Source organism: Scatophagus argus, chromosome 12, assembly GCF_020382885.2.
Source record: "Scatophagus argus isolate fScaArg1 chromosome 12, fScaArg1.pri, whole genome shotgun sequence".
NCBI lineage: Eukaryota > Metazoa > Chordata > Actinopteri > Scatophagidae > Scatophagus > Scatophagus argus.
In genome coordinates, this window is record NC_058504.1 from 11,685,152 (window position 1) to 11,700,933 (window position 15,782).

General features: G+C 41.8%; 3 protein-coding genes across 5 annotated transcripts; 1 reads left to right on the forward strand and 2 right to left on the reverse strand.

Annotated features, from left to right (window-relative positions):
• Positions 1 to 586: 586 nt before the first annotated feature.
• On the reverse strand, positions 587 to 3,409 carry ran (RAN, member RAS oncogene family). Of its 2 annotated transcripts, none has more exons than XM_046405313.1 (7): positions 3,333 to 3,409; positions 2,494 to 2,551; positions 2,256 to 2,340; positions 1,702 to 1,827; positions 1,401 to 1,588; positions 1,081 to 1,251; positions 587 to 960 (listed from the first exon to the last, which is right to left on the reverse strand). In XM_046405313.1, exons 2-7 carry the CDS (start codon positions 2,524 to 2,526, stop codon positions 916 to 918), a joined length of 648 nt encoding a protein of 215 aa, XP_046261269.1. In that variant the 5' UTR covers positions 2,527 to 2,551; positions 3,333 to 3,409; the 3' UTR covers positions 587 to 915. The 2 variants fall into 2 exon arrangements, with proteins under 2 accessions (XP_046261269.1, XP_046261268.1); XM_046405312.1 differs by lacking the exon at positions 3,333 to 3,409 and adding an exon at positions 3,103 to 3,231.
• A 607-nt stretch (positions 3,410 to 4,016) lies between these two features.
• ndufs8b (NADH:ubiquinone oxidoreductase core subunit S8b) lies at positions 4,017 to 10,274 on the reverse strand. 2 transcript variants are annotated; one of them, XM_046405310.1, is made up of 7 exons: positions 10,101 to 10,274; positions 6,927 to 6,975; positions 6,777 to 6,842; positions 6,593 to 6,682; positions 5,931 to 6,103; positions 5,390 to 5,518; positions 4,017 to 4,566 (listed from the first exon to the last, which is right to left on the reverse strand). In XM_046405310.1, exons 1-7 carry the CDS (start codon positions 10,257 to 10,259, stop codon positions 4,435 to 4,437), a joined length of 798 nt encoding a protein of 265 aa, XP_046261266.1. In that variant the 5' UTR covers positions 10,260 to 10,274; the 3' UTR covers positions 4,017 to 4,434. The 2 variants fall into 2 exon arrangements, with proteins under 2 accessions (XP_046261266.1, XP_046261267.1); XM_046405311.1 differs by lacking the exon at positions 10,101 to 10,274 and adding an exon at positions 7,734 to 7,835.
• Positions 8,725 to 15,780, forward strand: tbc1d10c (TBC1 domain family, member 10C). The gene is made up of 8 exons (XM_046405302.1): positions 8,725 to 8,843; positions 10,563 to 10,670; positions 11,347 to 11,453; positions 11,681 to 11,795; positions 12,008 to 12,073; positions 12,354 to 12,543; positions 12,621 to 12,778; positions 12,921 to 15,780. Exons 2-8 carry the CDS (start codon positions 10,644 to 10,646, stop codon positions 15,594 to 15,596), a joined length of 3,339 nt encoding a protein of 1,112 aa, XP_046261258.1. The 5' UTR covers positions 8,725 to 8,843; positions 10,563 to 10,643; the 3' UTR covers positions 15,597 to 15,780.
• The last annotated feature ends 2 nt before the right edge of the window (positions 15,781 to 15,782 follow it).

Below are 15,782 nucleotides of genomic sequence, written 5' to 3' on the forward strand. Positions count from 1 at the left end.
ATCTGCAGCTAGTACAGCTCAGAAACCCAAAGGTTTCTGCCTGTCCCTTAGTGATGAGCGAACTAATTTTAATGAGGAACAAGCAGTATGTGAACATGACAAAGCTCTTCAAAATTAATTTTTACTACTCCAGCCAATAATGCAGGACATCTTCTGACATTGTATTTCAACAAAACCCATTGCCAGACCCCAAACATGGGACATGTGGGGTCTCAGAATAGTTTCATGCCATGCTATACCCATAACTCACTCAGGTTTTGAAAACGTAAACCATGTTTGGCCAGAAAACAATGGATGACTAGGTTAAATGAGGGTCGGGCAATGAGAGGCATACCCTTTGTATTGGGGGCCCACTGTAAGCAATGTTGTACAGAGTTTTGAATACCAATTGCATGGAACCTATACTTTTTTCCATGGAAGACATTGACATGTCACTGTCACATGTATGACTAACATTTATTGATTGTATTGAGCTGCCATCACTTTCACATTTCCTCCTATGAAAAGTCAAATATTTTCAATGACAAGGTCCACTGGATCAACTTCATAATAGATGCTATTTAAAAAAATAGGCTGAAAAAAGACATTTATACTGAGAATGTTTTTATTCAAAGTTTACTCCCCATAGTGCTTCCAATACACCATACAACAGCATTATGTGAGCTGGGTAAGTGCAGTGGAGGGTGCTTGACAATGAAGAGTAGCACGTTGCCATGCCAATGACAACACTAGGGTGGGTGTGTCTTAAACAGTGACATTAGAACCACAACTTTTTCACCAACTTTTTTTTTAGTTTTAAAACAAACAAAAAAATTCAAAAATAAAAAATCTGAAAAGGGATTTTACAGTAAAGGGGGGGGGGGGGTACTCCAACATCTTCCTGTCCACATTTAGGGGTTTCAGGGAACAAACAGGTTAGAGGTCATCTTCTTCATCTGGGAGTGCCGTTTGTGATGCAACCTAAACAGTGGGGGAAAAGATTAAATAAATAAATCTCATCTTAAGTAAAGAAACTGCTGGGCTGGGATATACCACACTTAGTCACCCAAACAGACGCTGCTTCTGTATGGCCATACTCACATGAAGCTCTTCCTCATACTTCGCAGCCAGGGATGGGTCCATTTGGACCTCTGGGGGAGCAAGGGCAGGCATGGCCACAAACTCCAAGTTGGGATCACCGATCAGCTTCCTTGCTAGCCACAGGAAAGGCTTCTCAAAGTTGTAGTTACTCTTGGCAGAAATGTCATAGTACTAAGGAGAGAGCAGTATATGGCAGTTGTAAAAGACCGCTTAGACCAAACAAAGACACAGTAGCAGTGTATAGTTCATAAATGTGACTTGATATGTTAATCAAGAACAACACATTGACACTGTTGTGATATGTTGTGAGTAGACTATACCTGCAGGTTCTTCTTGCGGTGAAACACAATGCTCTTGGCCTTTACTTTCCGGTCTTTGATGTCCACCTTGTTGCCGCAGAGGACGATGGGAATGTTCTCACAGACGCGGACCAGATCACGATGCCAGTTGGGTACATTCTTATAGGTGACTCGAGAGGTGACGTCAAACATGATGATAGCACACTGAGCTGTGGAAGGCAGAAGGTGAGTTATAAACACACTACTTGATGCAGTTTTTAAACTAAATTTAAATAGTCAGATGGCAGGCTACAATATATATATATATATATGCTAAAAACACCTTGAATGTAGTAGCCATCTCTCAGGCCTCCAAATTTCTCCTGACCAGCTGTGTCCCACACATTGTACTTGATAGGTCCTCTGTTGGTGTGGAAAGTTAGTGGGTGCACCTCTACTCCCAGGGTGGCTAGGATTACAAACACAAGATGTATAAGCACAAGAAAGCTAGAAAATGAAAACTGGATTAATTTCCTTTTCAAAAAGATGCATCACATAAAACAATGAAGTGCAACAAAAAATACAGTTACAAAGATGCATGCTAAATATTAAACTTTGCAATTGATCTGTAGACCTGTCAGTGCACTTTACAATGGTAAATGTTTCTAAATTACCTCAAACTTGGATTAGCACTTGTTTTGTTACTTACAGGCTGTAAAACACTAGCAACTCCAGAAAGCTGGGAGCTAACAGGAGCTCACAACCCAAGTTATGGCCTAGAGCCAGATGGTATATTCAAAAGACTAGGCATCAGAGTTAAGGTTTCAAGTGAGAGCTTTAAACTCTTAATTTGTAATACACACTCCTGTGTCATTCACGTAACACTGAGGTACTCACCAACATATTTTTTCTCAAACTCTCCTGTAATGTGCCTTTTCACAAAGGTCGTTTTACCGGTGCCTCCATCTCCTACCAAGACAAGCTGCATAAAAAAGGGGGGCAACGAGTTTAGACTGGTTAGTACTGGTTTAATAGACAGAATGTTAACACAGCTGAAGTTAGCCTTAATATGGCCAAAAAAAAAAAATCTACTACATTAACAAGACACAAATAACATGTTACAGAAAACCCTTACCTTGAACACCACCACCGGTACACACTGTGCCATTGAGTCCGCCGTGATTGCGAGTTTTCTAAGTGAAACAAGACAAGGCGGGATGGTTAGCACGTTCACCGTCATCCTCCCGTCTAAGTTAGGAAATCATCAGCGCCGCTAAGCTAACGTTAATGCTATTAGCAATTTCACGTTGGGACCGTTAATTGTAAATCAGTTATTTTGTGGTCGTCACATTAGCGTGTGAACATATTGAAATGATCTTGTATGTCAAAGAAACGCGTGTAATGCAACACAGAATCTGAATGGAAACAAGACAACCTCGAGACTGAACCCGCATTTCAACGCAAGCGGCGGCTAGCTAGCTAACAAGCTAATAACGTTATAGAGTGCGCCATACGACGCGCGACCGCACTTTTTCTTGTTCGACTGGAACAATCGGACTGTTAAGACCATCTAATGTGTTCCATGTTGCAGTTTACGACCAACTTAAACAAAATACGAACTTTCACAAAAACGCCGACTCCAGGAATCCGACATGTTTTTTTATCTATATAAAACCATGCGCGAGAAATATAAACGTGTCCTAAGAACAAAGCAGTAAAATAAGAGAGAGGTGTGCTTGCTAACCTGTTAGCTAACATGGCATGGAAGCCATTCTTTCCATCCAGCTAACGGCTAACTTAGCACAAGAAAATCAATGGCCTAATATAGTTGCTCAACGCTCACATAGTTTAGCTTGCAACGCCACATGTTCCTAATGTATACCTTCAAGTTTTTTCGTTGTTTTAAACGACTTTCCCGCTAACACAAACTTAAAATACAGGATGGCCTGCAATGAGAGGAGAATATAGACTCACCAGTGTCGCCACTCAGAGAGAAAAGAGGTAAATGGCTGCGTTCGCGGGAGATTCAGCGTGGACTATGAGTCAGTTTCCGCCCTTATCACGTGACCTCCGCAGTGGTTTAAAAAAAAGGAAAGCAAGTTTTATCTTCGTGGATGCGACACGGTATTCAGACTATGATTCAGCATGTCTTTTAACCTCAATACTGTTCTTTCTAGAAAAAGTACACAAACCTCGCCTCTGTGCACCCAGATATTAAAGCTAATAAAGTATCGTTTCACACCACAGTATATTCCTTCGACAACTGAGAATTATTACTATTAGCAATGCAACTGATTATTGTTATTACTGATTAAGCTACAAATTATTTTCTCGACAAATCAATCGTTTGATCTAGAGATCAGAAAATAGTTTCAGAGCCCAACATCTAAACTCTTTAAGACATATAAGACAAAGCAATAAAGTTAAATAAATTGCTTGCTTTTGTCAGTCAACGCCAAAATACTTATCATGATGTAAAACAGAGAAAATGGGTAAATCCTTATATTGTATAACTTGATTCAGATATTTTTAATGCATTTTTTGCTTGATAAATAAATAAATTAATTAATTGCTCTTTCTACTATTATTGACTGAACAATTAACAGGCTATATTTCAGAATCGGCTTTAATGCAACAGACTAATAAAGTGATGATTAATTTATTGTCAGTTGGTTTATTTCAGTATCTCGAATAGTTTCAACTTTAGCATTAGCAGCATTACATAAACATACTCTTTCAGGCTGTTACATCAGATAAAACATGCTTTTTAAATGCAGCAGAACATAATATATCACAGACTGCATAGAATACATGGGTTAGAGATTATACAGTCAACATCATCAAAGTGCAATATCATCCAACTTTTCAACACAAGATATATGATTTGTGCGTTTGTTATGTTTTTTCTAACCACAAAAAAACAGAATCTAAGGCTGCAAGGTCTCACTGCGCATATGAAACTCACTGGAATGCATGTAAAGCTACAAATAATCTCTTTATTGCACCGGAGGATAATAACATATCATGTATGACACATCTTAGCAAGCAGTGTACGGATGCTGTCAGAACAGTGAGTTTATCTATAAAGGTAGTCTGCCTTTATATTGGCTGCTATCTCAGCCTCCCATCGGTCTCCATTGTTGAGCAGCTTCTCTTTGTTGTACAGTAGCTCCTCATGGGTTTCAGTGGAGAACTCAAAGTTTGGACCCTAAGGGAAGAATTGAGGAGGAAAAACACCCATTAAATGTCTGTAGGGTTAAATCCATACAGATGACATAAAGCTTAGTGCATAATGTCCCATTTTTTATATTTTTATAGTCTACTTATTGCTCCCGGGACCTGAGTCCTAATTTTGTACCATAAACATATGAATGTGAGCTGGTATGACAATAAAGTTCCTTGAATCCTTGACAACATTAAATCATTTTCTCCTTTGTGGAAGGTGGGAAGTTTAGGTACGTAATGTGCATGATAAATTCTGTTTCATACTATTTCAGTTTTACTCTACACACGCCATACATTTTGTTCTTGTGCCAAACACTAAATACACAAGATTCATTCTGAGTGTTTCCTCAAAGAAAAGAAAGAACTGCTTTAAGAATCCAAAACACATGATTAGGCATGCCGTAATGGTACAATGATTTAATGTTGCATCTTATGATTGCAATTTAGGCTTCAATATGCTTCAAGCAAACTACCTTGTGTTGTACGATCACTAAGGCTAAAAGTGTTCTGAAAGGCCACCGTCAGTGGCTGGGTAGGAAGAGAATGCATCCATTATGTTGCTTTTAGGGGTGACAAGTTGCATGCAAAAAGTGAGAGAAGTAATTCTGTGAAGAATGACAAAAAGAGTACATGAAAGAGAAATTCAAACTCTGCTTAAGTCTCCACACACCAACAACTTGCTTTTTGAAGGCATTGTTGACTGATTGCCTGCTTTGGAAAGAAATGCAGTTTTAGATGCCAGCAGCCACTTTGTTTCAGCTCTATAGAACCTCCTGTTGAGTACAAAGGACGAAGCTTATTCTTACCTCAACAATGGCATCAACAGGACAGGCTTCCTGGCAGAAGCCACAGTAGATACATTTGGTCATATCAATGTCATAGCGTGTAGTTCTTCTGCTGCCATCAGCTCGTGTCTCAGCTTCAATGGTAATGGCCTGGGTTCAACACAGGGAGGAAAGGGAATAGAAAAACCAAGTCAGACAGGTCAATACTGTCTACAATCAACAAGATTGTCTGATCTAGAAAGGTGCAACTTAAATAAACTTTACAATAATGTAAGGTTGTCATGTAAGGTACTTTCTCAATAACACAAAATAAAATCCACATTCAGTAGTATCCAAAGTACCAAAGTTTGGGAAAAACAGAGAGATCTTCAATTCTACAATTTTTTTCAACCCAAAGCTGCACAACTGTGCTCCAAGGACTTTCTTTTCCTTTTTGCCACGGCATAGAAAGAGGTATTTTGTATTAGTATTGTATCAAAGTTTAAAATTCTGGCATCATGACAACCTTACAGTAATGCTGATCTTTCTTAATTACACGAGCTGAGAGACTGTTAGTGTTTACCTGAGCAGGGCAGATGGCCTCACACAGCTTACAGGCAATGCAGCGCTCCTCTCCATTAGGGTAGCGGCGGAGGGCGTGTTCTCCACGAAAGCGGGGTGACAGGGGGCCCTTCTCAAATGGGTAGTTAATGGTGGCAGGTTCACGAAACAGGTAACTCATGGTCATCGCCAAACCTGCAGGAAAGTGCCAAAGAATCAGAGAGACTTAAAGGATCGTGATGGCATTAGTCTATATTCCCCCTGTTGTTACATCAAGGGATACAATGGATTACATGTCTTAGACTTAACTGTGTCATCCTTGACAATTTGTGATTTGATATCCTACCTTTCATAAAGTTAGAAAAACTAAACTGAAAAGAGTATTTTCAGCTGCAGATTAATAGACATGTTGTATGTTAGTGGCAGTAAGTAATCATGGCAAAAAGGATGTGGAAATGGCAAACTGCAGGGGCTGTGTTCATTTTAACTTGTTTCTCATTAATTTATTTTTATTAGTTTTGGAGATCTATGGCATGGACGAAACAGCTGTATTAGTCTTTGACAACACCTCTTAGAAGGATACATTTATTGCTGGGTTTTGTCTTTTCGTGAGATTTGTGTACATTAAGAACAATCTAGAATACCATGTGGAATATCACTAGCAGAAATCATAATACGTGTGACCTCTAAAAAGCTCGGTCCAAAGAAGGGTCGTGGCGGCCTGGTCAGTGATGGACCTCAGGTCTGTAGGCTGCTCTTGAGCATTTACATACTCTACAAAGAGAACAGAGGGAGAGATGGCATTTCAAACATGTGGTCACTTTACTGGGAATGAAATGAATAGCTCTTGGTTTGTAGCAGTACTTACTATAGCCCTCTCTCTGCACGCCCAGGCTGAATGAGCGGATGAGACCATGTCCATATCCGTACGTGCCTGGCGATACATACAAATCGGATCTGATTATGCCTCATCTTGTGCTTGTAGGTTTTATTTTGATGACACCTGCCCAAACAATACCTGGCTTTGAGTAGCAGTGAAGCACACGCAGACTCAATGCAGCACACATCTGAGCAGAGGACAGTGGAAAACATAATGAAAAAGTTGAGGCTTATTAGACGACCTGAAATGAACACAGCTGACACAGAAAACCTCATGAGCTGCAACCCAGAAAAAAAGCGCGGGGTGGGGGGGTGGGGGGTAAACAACTAACACAGGCGTCCTGTAATCTCCCGCCCCAAATCCCTTCTGTTGCGTCAGCAGTTGCCACATTCACTGCATGCCGGTAGAATAGGAAAAAACCTATACATGTCCGGTTTATACGATTTTGTGGCATTAAGGATTAATTCAAGATTGCGACTCTTATTGCGAGAAATGTGGACAAAGTGTCTCACATATAACTTATTTTAATTGTACTGACGATGACAGTGTTACTTACACAATTTTACAACCAGTTTGTAGGCATGTGGGCAACCATTCTTCGCCATTTAGAAATCATAATGCCTGTACGATATACCTTGAACGCTTCATTACTAATAAATTAGCCGTGCTTAAAATGTGGCTCCGAGTATGTAACAGTTGGCTACTGCGACATGGACACGCATTTTCCTTCAAACAGTTTACTTGGTTGTTTTTTATTTTATCAGACAGATAGATGTTTGCAATACTAAATACCGAGTGCTGACTTGAGAAACTTATTGTCATCATAGGTAGTTAATTTAGACGCATATAGCAGCATTACGTATTACGTAATTACTATTCACGAAGGCTAAAATAATCGTCAACATTAGCCAGTTCCGCTTTAAAATAACCTCCTCCTAGACTTACCTCTGTCACAAGTTTTGGATGAGCAACAACCAACACGCAAACAGTTGTCCCTGAACTGCGCATTCGTAGTTATGTTGCATTCAGTTACTGCTCGTTATCCCCCCTTTCTCAGTTTAAATCACTTTCAGGTACGTGTAATTATAGTATTTCCCACAGCAAGCAAAAGCAGCATAAGCACTGTCCAGACAAACTGAACCAATTTTCACACAAATAAAGCACATTATACATCACACTGATGTCAGGTCTGATGAATCACAGATGAGCAAGCTTTCACTTCCATAACAGCTAACAAAGAATATATTCCGTAAATAGCAATTTTTACTACTATAAGGGAAGTTAAGGGGCATGATAGGGAGAGAGAGAGAGGGAGGCAGAGAGGGAGGCAGAGAGAGAGAGAGAGAGAGAGAGAGAGAGAGAGAGGAAGACAAACTTCCTTTCTCATCAGTAGTAGATCTCACTCTTCAGCTCTTGAACAACCGAGTGTTCAAACAAGACGGAAATGTAAAAGGTAAATACATTTAAAATAATATTTTAAAAGATTAACAAATATCCTCTTGTTGTAGTTGTGCTTACGACTGTGGGGGGAGGGGGAAGGGCGAGGGCAAAGTTGAGGTTAAGTTACTTTATAGTAAAAAACAAAAAGAAATATGAGAGAGGAAAAAAAGAGAGTCAGCAGATGTCCTAATGTCGGCTTGAATCACAGACGTGTAGTAAGTGCTTTTATAATACTGAAATATAGCATGACACTATGGTACTTTGCTCATTGCTGCTATAGTACCAGTACTAATAACCTCAACATACACCTGTCAGAAGATTGTTTTAGGATGGGGTTAATGTACTGAACGTTGATAGAACCACAGGTAGTGGCAGTGTAGAGGTCACAAGTCTCTGATGCTTCAGCTTTTACAGAATCGTGATCACACAGCGTACTCATTCACATAATGAATAAGGAGGAGCCTTCTCTGTCTTTAAGATGTTGAGTCCATCGAGTCCAACCCAGAAGAACCTCGTTGAAGAGGACAGCTCTGGATCTGATGCAGGGTCAGAGGTTGCCCTGGAACCTGAGACAGACCGCTTTGGCTTCATTGTGACCAATGGATCCACAGCTGGGTGAGCAGTTCCACATTTATATTTGTGTACTGTTGCTGTTCTGTCATTTAGCCTGGCACTGAACCAGGTCTACTGCTTCTCTGTTTCCATTCTCTCTTCAAAGAGACATTTTTACTCAGGTAGATCAAATGGAAGAAAGGCAAATGAAGTTCGAGGTGACAATTGAGATTATTTGCAGGACTTCACAAGGCAAAAGCAAAAAGCAATACACAATGTTTTGTGTCACGAAAATATCGGCTGAAAGTTTCTAAGGAGCTGTACAGTACACCCTGTCATTTTCTTCCAAAACAAGACCACATATTTCTAAAGAGACCATGTATCAGAAGACCAGTATTTTAATCCAACGCTTTTATGAGAATGAAAAGCATCTGTATCCAAGACACAGAGCCAACAGGCAAATAACAGACAATTAAAATTAGTAAAATGCAGTCAGGAGACAATTAGTAAGCAGCTGCAGCTTCCAAACCATTTATTTCATAATAAAAGTGCACATTATAAATGGAAAGGGTGGGCCAAACAATAGAAAACGTTTCTGCTCAAGAGTGAAAGAGAGCCTTGTTGACACACAAAGTGGAATTTGAACTTTAAGAGAATTTAAATGAGGAGACACAAACACGAGCCACCAGTGCATAAACCCTACAGTTAAACATGTTGCCAGAAATATTTATAAGTGGTAATTTTTATTTTTTTTCCATCAACAAAAGCGCTGCTCTGTTTTGCAGAGGCATGCCCCTCTTATGTTGTGAGAAAAAGACTCATTTTGAAGCAGGACAGAGCCCCCCTGCTTTAATGTGGATTTTATAATGTTGGTGAAAAGTGCAAAATTCTTGCCGGATCGAGATGAATTAAGAAAGTGTGCCCGCAGAATACAGAGCATTTTCTACTTTCAGATAATGTTAGCAGACTTTTCAGGATCAGTTGACTATATGTTTACAATGTATTTAATCACCAGTGAAACAAAACATCCTGGACTGAATGGTGCAGTGTAAATCCAGGATAACACCAATTGAATAAACCTGTTGCCTTCACGCTTTCCCCATTGATAACATCCTGACTTGTTACCATGGAGACTTAAAACTGCTACCGTGTGGTTTTCCTGTTTCCTGTCTTGATTTTCAGAGCGCTGTCTATCTAGAATGACAGCACACAATAGTGCAAGCAGAAACTGTTCACAGTAACATAAGGTCTTTCTCTCAGGGTCTCTGAGGTCTCGCACTCTTGTATTGAACATGGCTGTTTAATGCTTAAAAAACTTACCTGGCGTTTGGTGTGCTGTTTTGTGTCAGGAGTGTGGGTCCACCCCCTGAGTTGGTCAGGCAGAGGGAGGCCAAATGGATTAACATCATTGGCCAATGGGATCGCATCTTGTTGAAGAAAAGCAGTAAGGTGTGTCCCATCTTGGATACCTAAAGTCATTACATATAGTGTAAATAAACTGCTAAAGTGAAGAGTGATAGATCTTTTCCATGAAAGACATTTTGACATGTCATAGTAGGGAAAGCACAGTAAATATTAAAATAAATGATGGCTCAATTCTATTTAGTTTCTTCAGTTTCAGGGTCCTTTCAAAGTTTTGTGCATGTTGGCTCACTGTCACACTGTCGAGGCCACCTGGGACAAATAGAACAGGGGAATTGTTACTGCTAGTTGTAACGTCTACGGTTTCTTGTTGATTCATATTGAAACCTCACACTCGGTACCTATCCTGTGTCCCTTCAGATCAAAGTGCAGTGTCAGAAAGGCATCCCAGCCTCCCTCAGAGCTAAGTGCTGGCCTCTGCTGTGTGGGGCTACTGACAGGATGAAAAGAAACGAAAATCTCTACAAGGCAAGAAAACTTAACTGTGTGGAAAAGGCTTTTAAATCATCAGCAACAACCACAGACCACAGGGTTCAGTATACTCTTTACTGAATGTGCAATAACCACATGGGGAAGGAGAAAGGGTGACCAGGGGGAAAAGTTGAAAGTCGATTTAGTGAATAGAAAAATGAATGACAATTTTCACAATCAATTCATTGTTAATTTCCCACTACTTTCAGTATTATATCACTTTAAATCCAATATCTATTTAAACACATCACCTTGGGCTCTGTAAACTGTTTTCTGATTCGCTAACATGAGAAGTTGATTAATTGATTAGCCACTCAACAGAAAATTAACTGATTAAGTTTATTTAAGTTGCTTTTCTCTATTTTATATCATATATCATTTGGGTTTTGGACTGTTTGACCAGAATATCTTGAGCTGTAGGTTCTTATAATGTCAGATTATCAATATTTACTGACTTTTTATGCTAAATTTTCTATTCACTAACAACAACAGATTATTTAAAATGCTTGTTAGTTGAAGTACTCCATGTGAATCAGACTCATTTTAGTGCAGTATATTAAGTTTTACTGCTTGATACTGCAGGTAATGGAATTTAGCAAAGTTCATTTTTAATCTCGAAGGTGAATAGAGTTTGTAGATGGCTGACTAAAACTATGTTTTGCCTGTGAATTAGTCTCTGGACTCGCAGTCCGCTCTGCAGAGCTGGGTGGACGTGATTGAGAGAGACCTGGACCGGCAGTTCCCTTTCCATGAAATGTTTCTTTCCAAGGATGGACATGGGTAGGAACCATTTTTTCCTCTCTTTGTGTGTTAACAAGCTGATGGCTACAGAATAATCCCACAGTTTCTCTAATCTTTAGTGTGCCTCAGCTGCTGTTACTCCACCTATATATTCATGCTTTCTCTTTGTCTCTGTTGCAAAGCTGATTTATTTCTAAATAAGGTTTAAACTTGTGGTTCACCTGTGAATGACTGCGGTGTGTGTCTGTGTGTGTGTGTGTGTGTAGACAGCGTGGTTTGTTCCGGGTGTTAAAAGCTTACACTCAGTACCAACCAGATGAGGGTTACTGCCAGGCACAGGGGCCTGTGGCTGCCGTGCTGCTGATGAACATGCCTGCTGAGGTAGTGACACATATCAGGGCTCTTATCCTTGCATTCAATAACAAATTTGCAAAGTTGCAAAGTTGTCCCATGACACAAACACAGCTTCAGAGGCTAAGAGAAAAGAGACTTTTGTACACCTGTCAACAATTCGACTGGCTATTGTTGCATCTGATTCATCGGCTTATTGTCACTTTATGCATCACCTAAACTCGTGTGACTGACTTCGGCAGGAGGCATTCTGGTGCCTGGTGCAGATAAGTGAGCAGTACCTGCCTGGATACTACAGCCCTCTGCTGGTGAGGACCTACATAATGTACCTGACACAGTACTTATTTTTACCTGTTTACCGTGTGATACACAGAAAATTTACATTTTGGCCAGTAAATTGAATTTGAAAGCTGTTTTTTTGTTTATCTGTGTTAATCACAAATTAGCCCACACCTAGATAGTCATTCAGGCAATGATGAATCACTTGCTTGCATATTGAAAGCAAAATTTAGACAACAAATTATGAAAAATAAACTCTTACTCAGACCTCTGCTTTACTGAAACGCCTATGCATGCGCACTCCTGTAGGAGGGAGTCCTGTTCGACGCGGCCATGCTGACCTGGGTCTTGAAAAGGACGTGTCCGGCTGCACACAAACACCTGCAGCATCACGGAGTGGAGCCCCTCATGTTCGCCACTGACTGGCTGATGTGTCTCTTCACGCGTCACCTGCCCTTCAACACACTGCTGCGAGTCTGGGACCTATTTTTCTGTTACGGTAGGTCCTACGCACAAGCTGCTGTGGGTCATACACTGCACTTCTTTATTACATCACCTCTCCCCTCCACCGTGCAGGGGTGCGGGTGCTGCTTCAGGTGGCGGTGGTGCTGGTGCGCCGAGTGCTGGGCCGGGCTGAGCAGAGGAAGCAGTGTCAGGGTCAGGTGGAGACTCTGGAGAGACTGAGGGGTGTCAGGGAAGAGATTCAAGAGGAAGACGACTCCTTCATAGCGGAGGTAAGAATGAAACATGTGGCTGGTGTTGAGGAGAGCAGCCACTGTGAAAAACCTGGTTTACTAGCTACCAGCTACATCAAGGCAAAAAAGTCTTCTTTACAATAAAGCAAAAATGTGACAGATGTTTTTCTTCCTTTCTCAGGTGTGCTCGGTGCCGCTGTCAGCCCGAGATCTGGAGAAGCAGACGGAGAAAGAGTTACAAAAGTGGAGGAAAGATAGGCCATCGTCCACCTTTGACCCCAGAGATCGCTGCCGGGGATACCGGACGGTGTGGGAGAGGGCTCGGCAGAACGAGGAGGAACAGGACAGGAAAGAGAGAGAGAAAGGCAACCTGTCCATCCCTCTTGCTCGCTCGGCTTCTACACTCTCGCTGTCTCCTTCCATCCTTCACAAGAGATGGAAAAAAGGGGGGAAAGTTAACGCAGGTGAAAGCGATGGCGGTGCTGGCAGCGGCAGCAGAATTGTAAGGCATCTCTCAATTGGAGCACAGGAAGACTGGAGGAGCTGGACCGAGTTAAATTTGAAGAAAGTGGCAGCCTTTCAGGAGGAGAAGGACATAGTTTCAGAGGAACATAACGAAGAGAGTGACCCGAAAATAACAGCACAAACTGAGCAGAAGGAACCTACACAGAAGGATAGCATCCAGAGCATACCGACAGAGCAAGAAGCGGTCACAGTAAAAGAACAGATCGAACAAACGGAAGAAAGAATCACTGAAAATGAGGAAAGCCAACCCAAGGAGATAGAGCAAAGTCACATGGTTTCAGAACTGACAGAAGAAACAAATGTGGAGGCAGAACCAACCGAAGGAGAAAATATTCTTCAGTCCACTGAACATGCCACTCACCACAAACAGGAAGAGGAGTCGGACTCAGACAGCTTATCACAAGTCCTGGAACAAGAGAGTCCCAAAAGCAGTGAACAGGAAATTGAGATCAAAGAGATCACAGTGAAAGAAACAGCAGAAACTGAACATGTGGAGGAAAATCAGACTGAGGTACAGAAAGATGCTGATGCAGATACAGACACAGAGGTGGAGATGAAGGAAAACGTGCAACAGATGCAGGCGGACACAGTCATAGAAGCCTCAGAAACAACTGACACAAGTCCAAGCTCAGACACAAACAGCGAAGTCACAGCTCCAACAGACCCTATAGTAAAGACAGAGACACAACAGGAACAGCAGGAGGTGATCACAGAGACAGAAAAGGGCTCACAGGGAGATGCATATGAAGGAAAACACCACAGCACTGAGTCATTAGCAGAAACAGACACGGAAAAAGAGTCCCACACCCAAACAGTGACAGATGCTGATGTGCTGGCTCAGACTCAAGAAAGAGTAGAGGAAAATGAAGCCACGTGGGACAAATCAAAGGATGAAATAGTACAAACAGAATCAGAACAACATATAGATTCAAAGACAGAAGCAGAGACATTAACGCTGTGTTCTCCTGAATGCACCCAACCAGAGGAAGGCACCGACTGCACAGCTGATACAGAGACGGAAGCAGAAATACTCGTTTCAGACAACATAGTAAGTGAGTCAAGTGAAGCTCATTGTTCAGAGGAAGTGTGTGACGCAGGAGCATCTGAACCAACACAGGAAATGGAAGAGAGATTTTGGACTGCACACTCACAGGTCGACAACGATCAAACACAAGCAGAGTTAATACTCACGGAAACTCAGATGAATGAGGAGACTACTCACTCCATATCACCACCTTCAGCACAGAGTGAAGAAGTGAATCTCCTTGCCGAACCTGATGGGAAGATGAGTTCAGTAGAAATGAACACCACTGAGGTACCTGAACCTGAACCTGAACCTGAACCTGAACCTGGACCTGGACCTGGACCTGAACCTGAACCTGGACCTGGACCTGAACCTGAAGCTGAACCTGGACCTGAAGCTGAACCTGAACCTGAATCTGAACCTGAACCTGAGCAACCAAACAACCAGTCCATTACGGGTGCTGAGGAGGAGGAGGAAGAAGGCACAGAAAATGTTCATGAAAACATCACAGGAGAGGATGATGTCTTCATTCCTACTGAACCAAAAGACTGTAATATTGACACTAAACCACAAGTCCAAGACAAAGAGCCCCACCTTGTGAAGGACCAGGCTGAGCTGAGTAACAGCAGCTTAGCCTCTGGGCATCGCAGCAGCAGCCGGTCTTCTGGGGATTTCTGCATCCGCAGGTCATCCACCTCCCGTGGCTCCAGGTTAGGACGTAGGCTCTCTGAAGATCTCTTTACTATGCCACAGAAAACTAGCCAAACACAAACAATCCCTAACCAGCCAGAAGTTAAACACACCGAACCTCTGTCCAATCCTGTAGCGGTAAACCCATCCCAAACTCCTCCTGATATGACTAAGAGTACAGAGGTACAGCAAGAGCAGGAGCCATCCGAGCCCCCAAAACGTTTTGGTCTCTTCCGCAGAATGAGAGGAGAGCAGCCCAAAAAGACCAAGGCAAAGGGAACGCCCCAAATGCAAATCCCCAAAATCCTGATTCAGGACTTCAGTGATAAAACAGAGACGAAGAAACCAGTTGAGGAGGGGGAGGGGGAGGAGAAACTGAGCTCCAGGGAAAGAAGGAGGCGACGGCGGGAGCGAGAGAGAAGGGAGAAAGAGGAGGAGAAGCTGAGAAAGAAGAGAGAGAAAGAGCAGGACAAGGAGCCAGAAAGGAGGAAACCGCAAACGAGGGGGAAAAGTTTCCAGGCACCAAAAGAGAAACGGAGCAGTGATGAGCCTCCACCTGCAAAGACTGGATCACAGACGTTAAGATATTCCGCTTCTTATGCAGAACATTACTTCTGACAAAACAAATATTTGTATTTGGATCTGGACGGATGACGAGGTATTAACTGAGTATTTCTGAACTCAACCAGATCCATCCGGCTGGGGCACTGGTTTGAGCTTCACATTGTTTGATGTGTGGAGCTCCTAAATCTTTGTCATACTTGAATCTTTTGATGTGTAAATAAATCATGAATATTATTTACA

What these genes read in the sequence shown, in the direction of transcription:
- ran (XM_046405312.1), bottom strand. An exon ending in TACCGGTGGTGGTGTTCAAG is followed by an intron (nt 2,341 to 2,493) that starts GTAAGGGTTTTC and finishes TTTTTTATGCAG; the next exon opens with CTTGTCTTGGTAGGAGATGG. An exon ending in AGATGGCTACTACATTCAAG is followed by an intron (nt 1,589 to 1,701) that starts GTGTTTTTAGCA and finishes TGCCTTCCACAG; the next exon opens with CTCAGTGTGCTATCATCATG.
- ndufs8b (XM_046405310.1), bottom strand. Translation starts at nt 10,259, where the DNA reads ATGACTTTAGGTATCCAAGATGGGACACACCTTACTGCTTTTCTTCAA. An exon ending in AACAGCACACCAAACGCCAG is followed by an intron (nt 6,976 to 10,100) that starts GTAAGTTTTTTA and finishes TCCTCTGCTCAG; the next exon opens with ATGTGTGCTGCATTGAGTCT. An exon ending in TCACTGCTACTCAAAGCCAG is followed by an intron (nt 6,843 to 6,926) that starts GTATTGTTTGGG and finishes ATGTATCGCCAG; the next exon opens with GCACGTACGGATATGGACAT.
- tbc1d10c (XM_046405302.1), top strand. Translation starts at nt 10,644, where the DNA reads ATGAAAAGAAACGAAAATCTCTACAAG. An exon ending in GAAACGAAAATCTCTACAAG is followed by an intron (nt 10,671 to 11,346) that starts GCAAGAAAACTT and finishes CCTGTGAATTAG; the next exon opens with TCTCTGGACTCGCAGTCCGC. An exon ending in GATACTACAGCCCTCTGCTG is followed by an intron (nt 12,074 to 12,353) that starts GTGAGGACCTAC and finishes GCACTCCTGTAG; the next exon opens with GAGGGAGTCCTGTTCGACGC.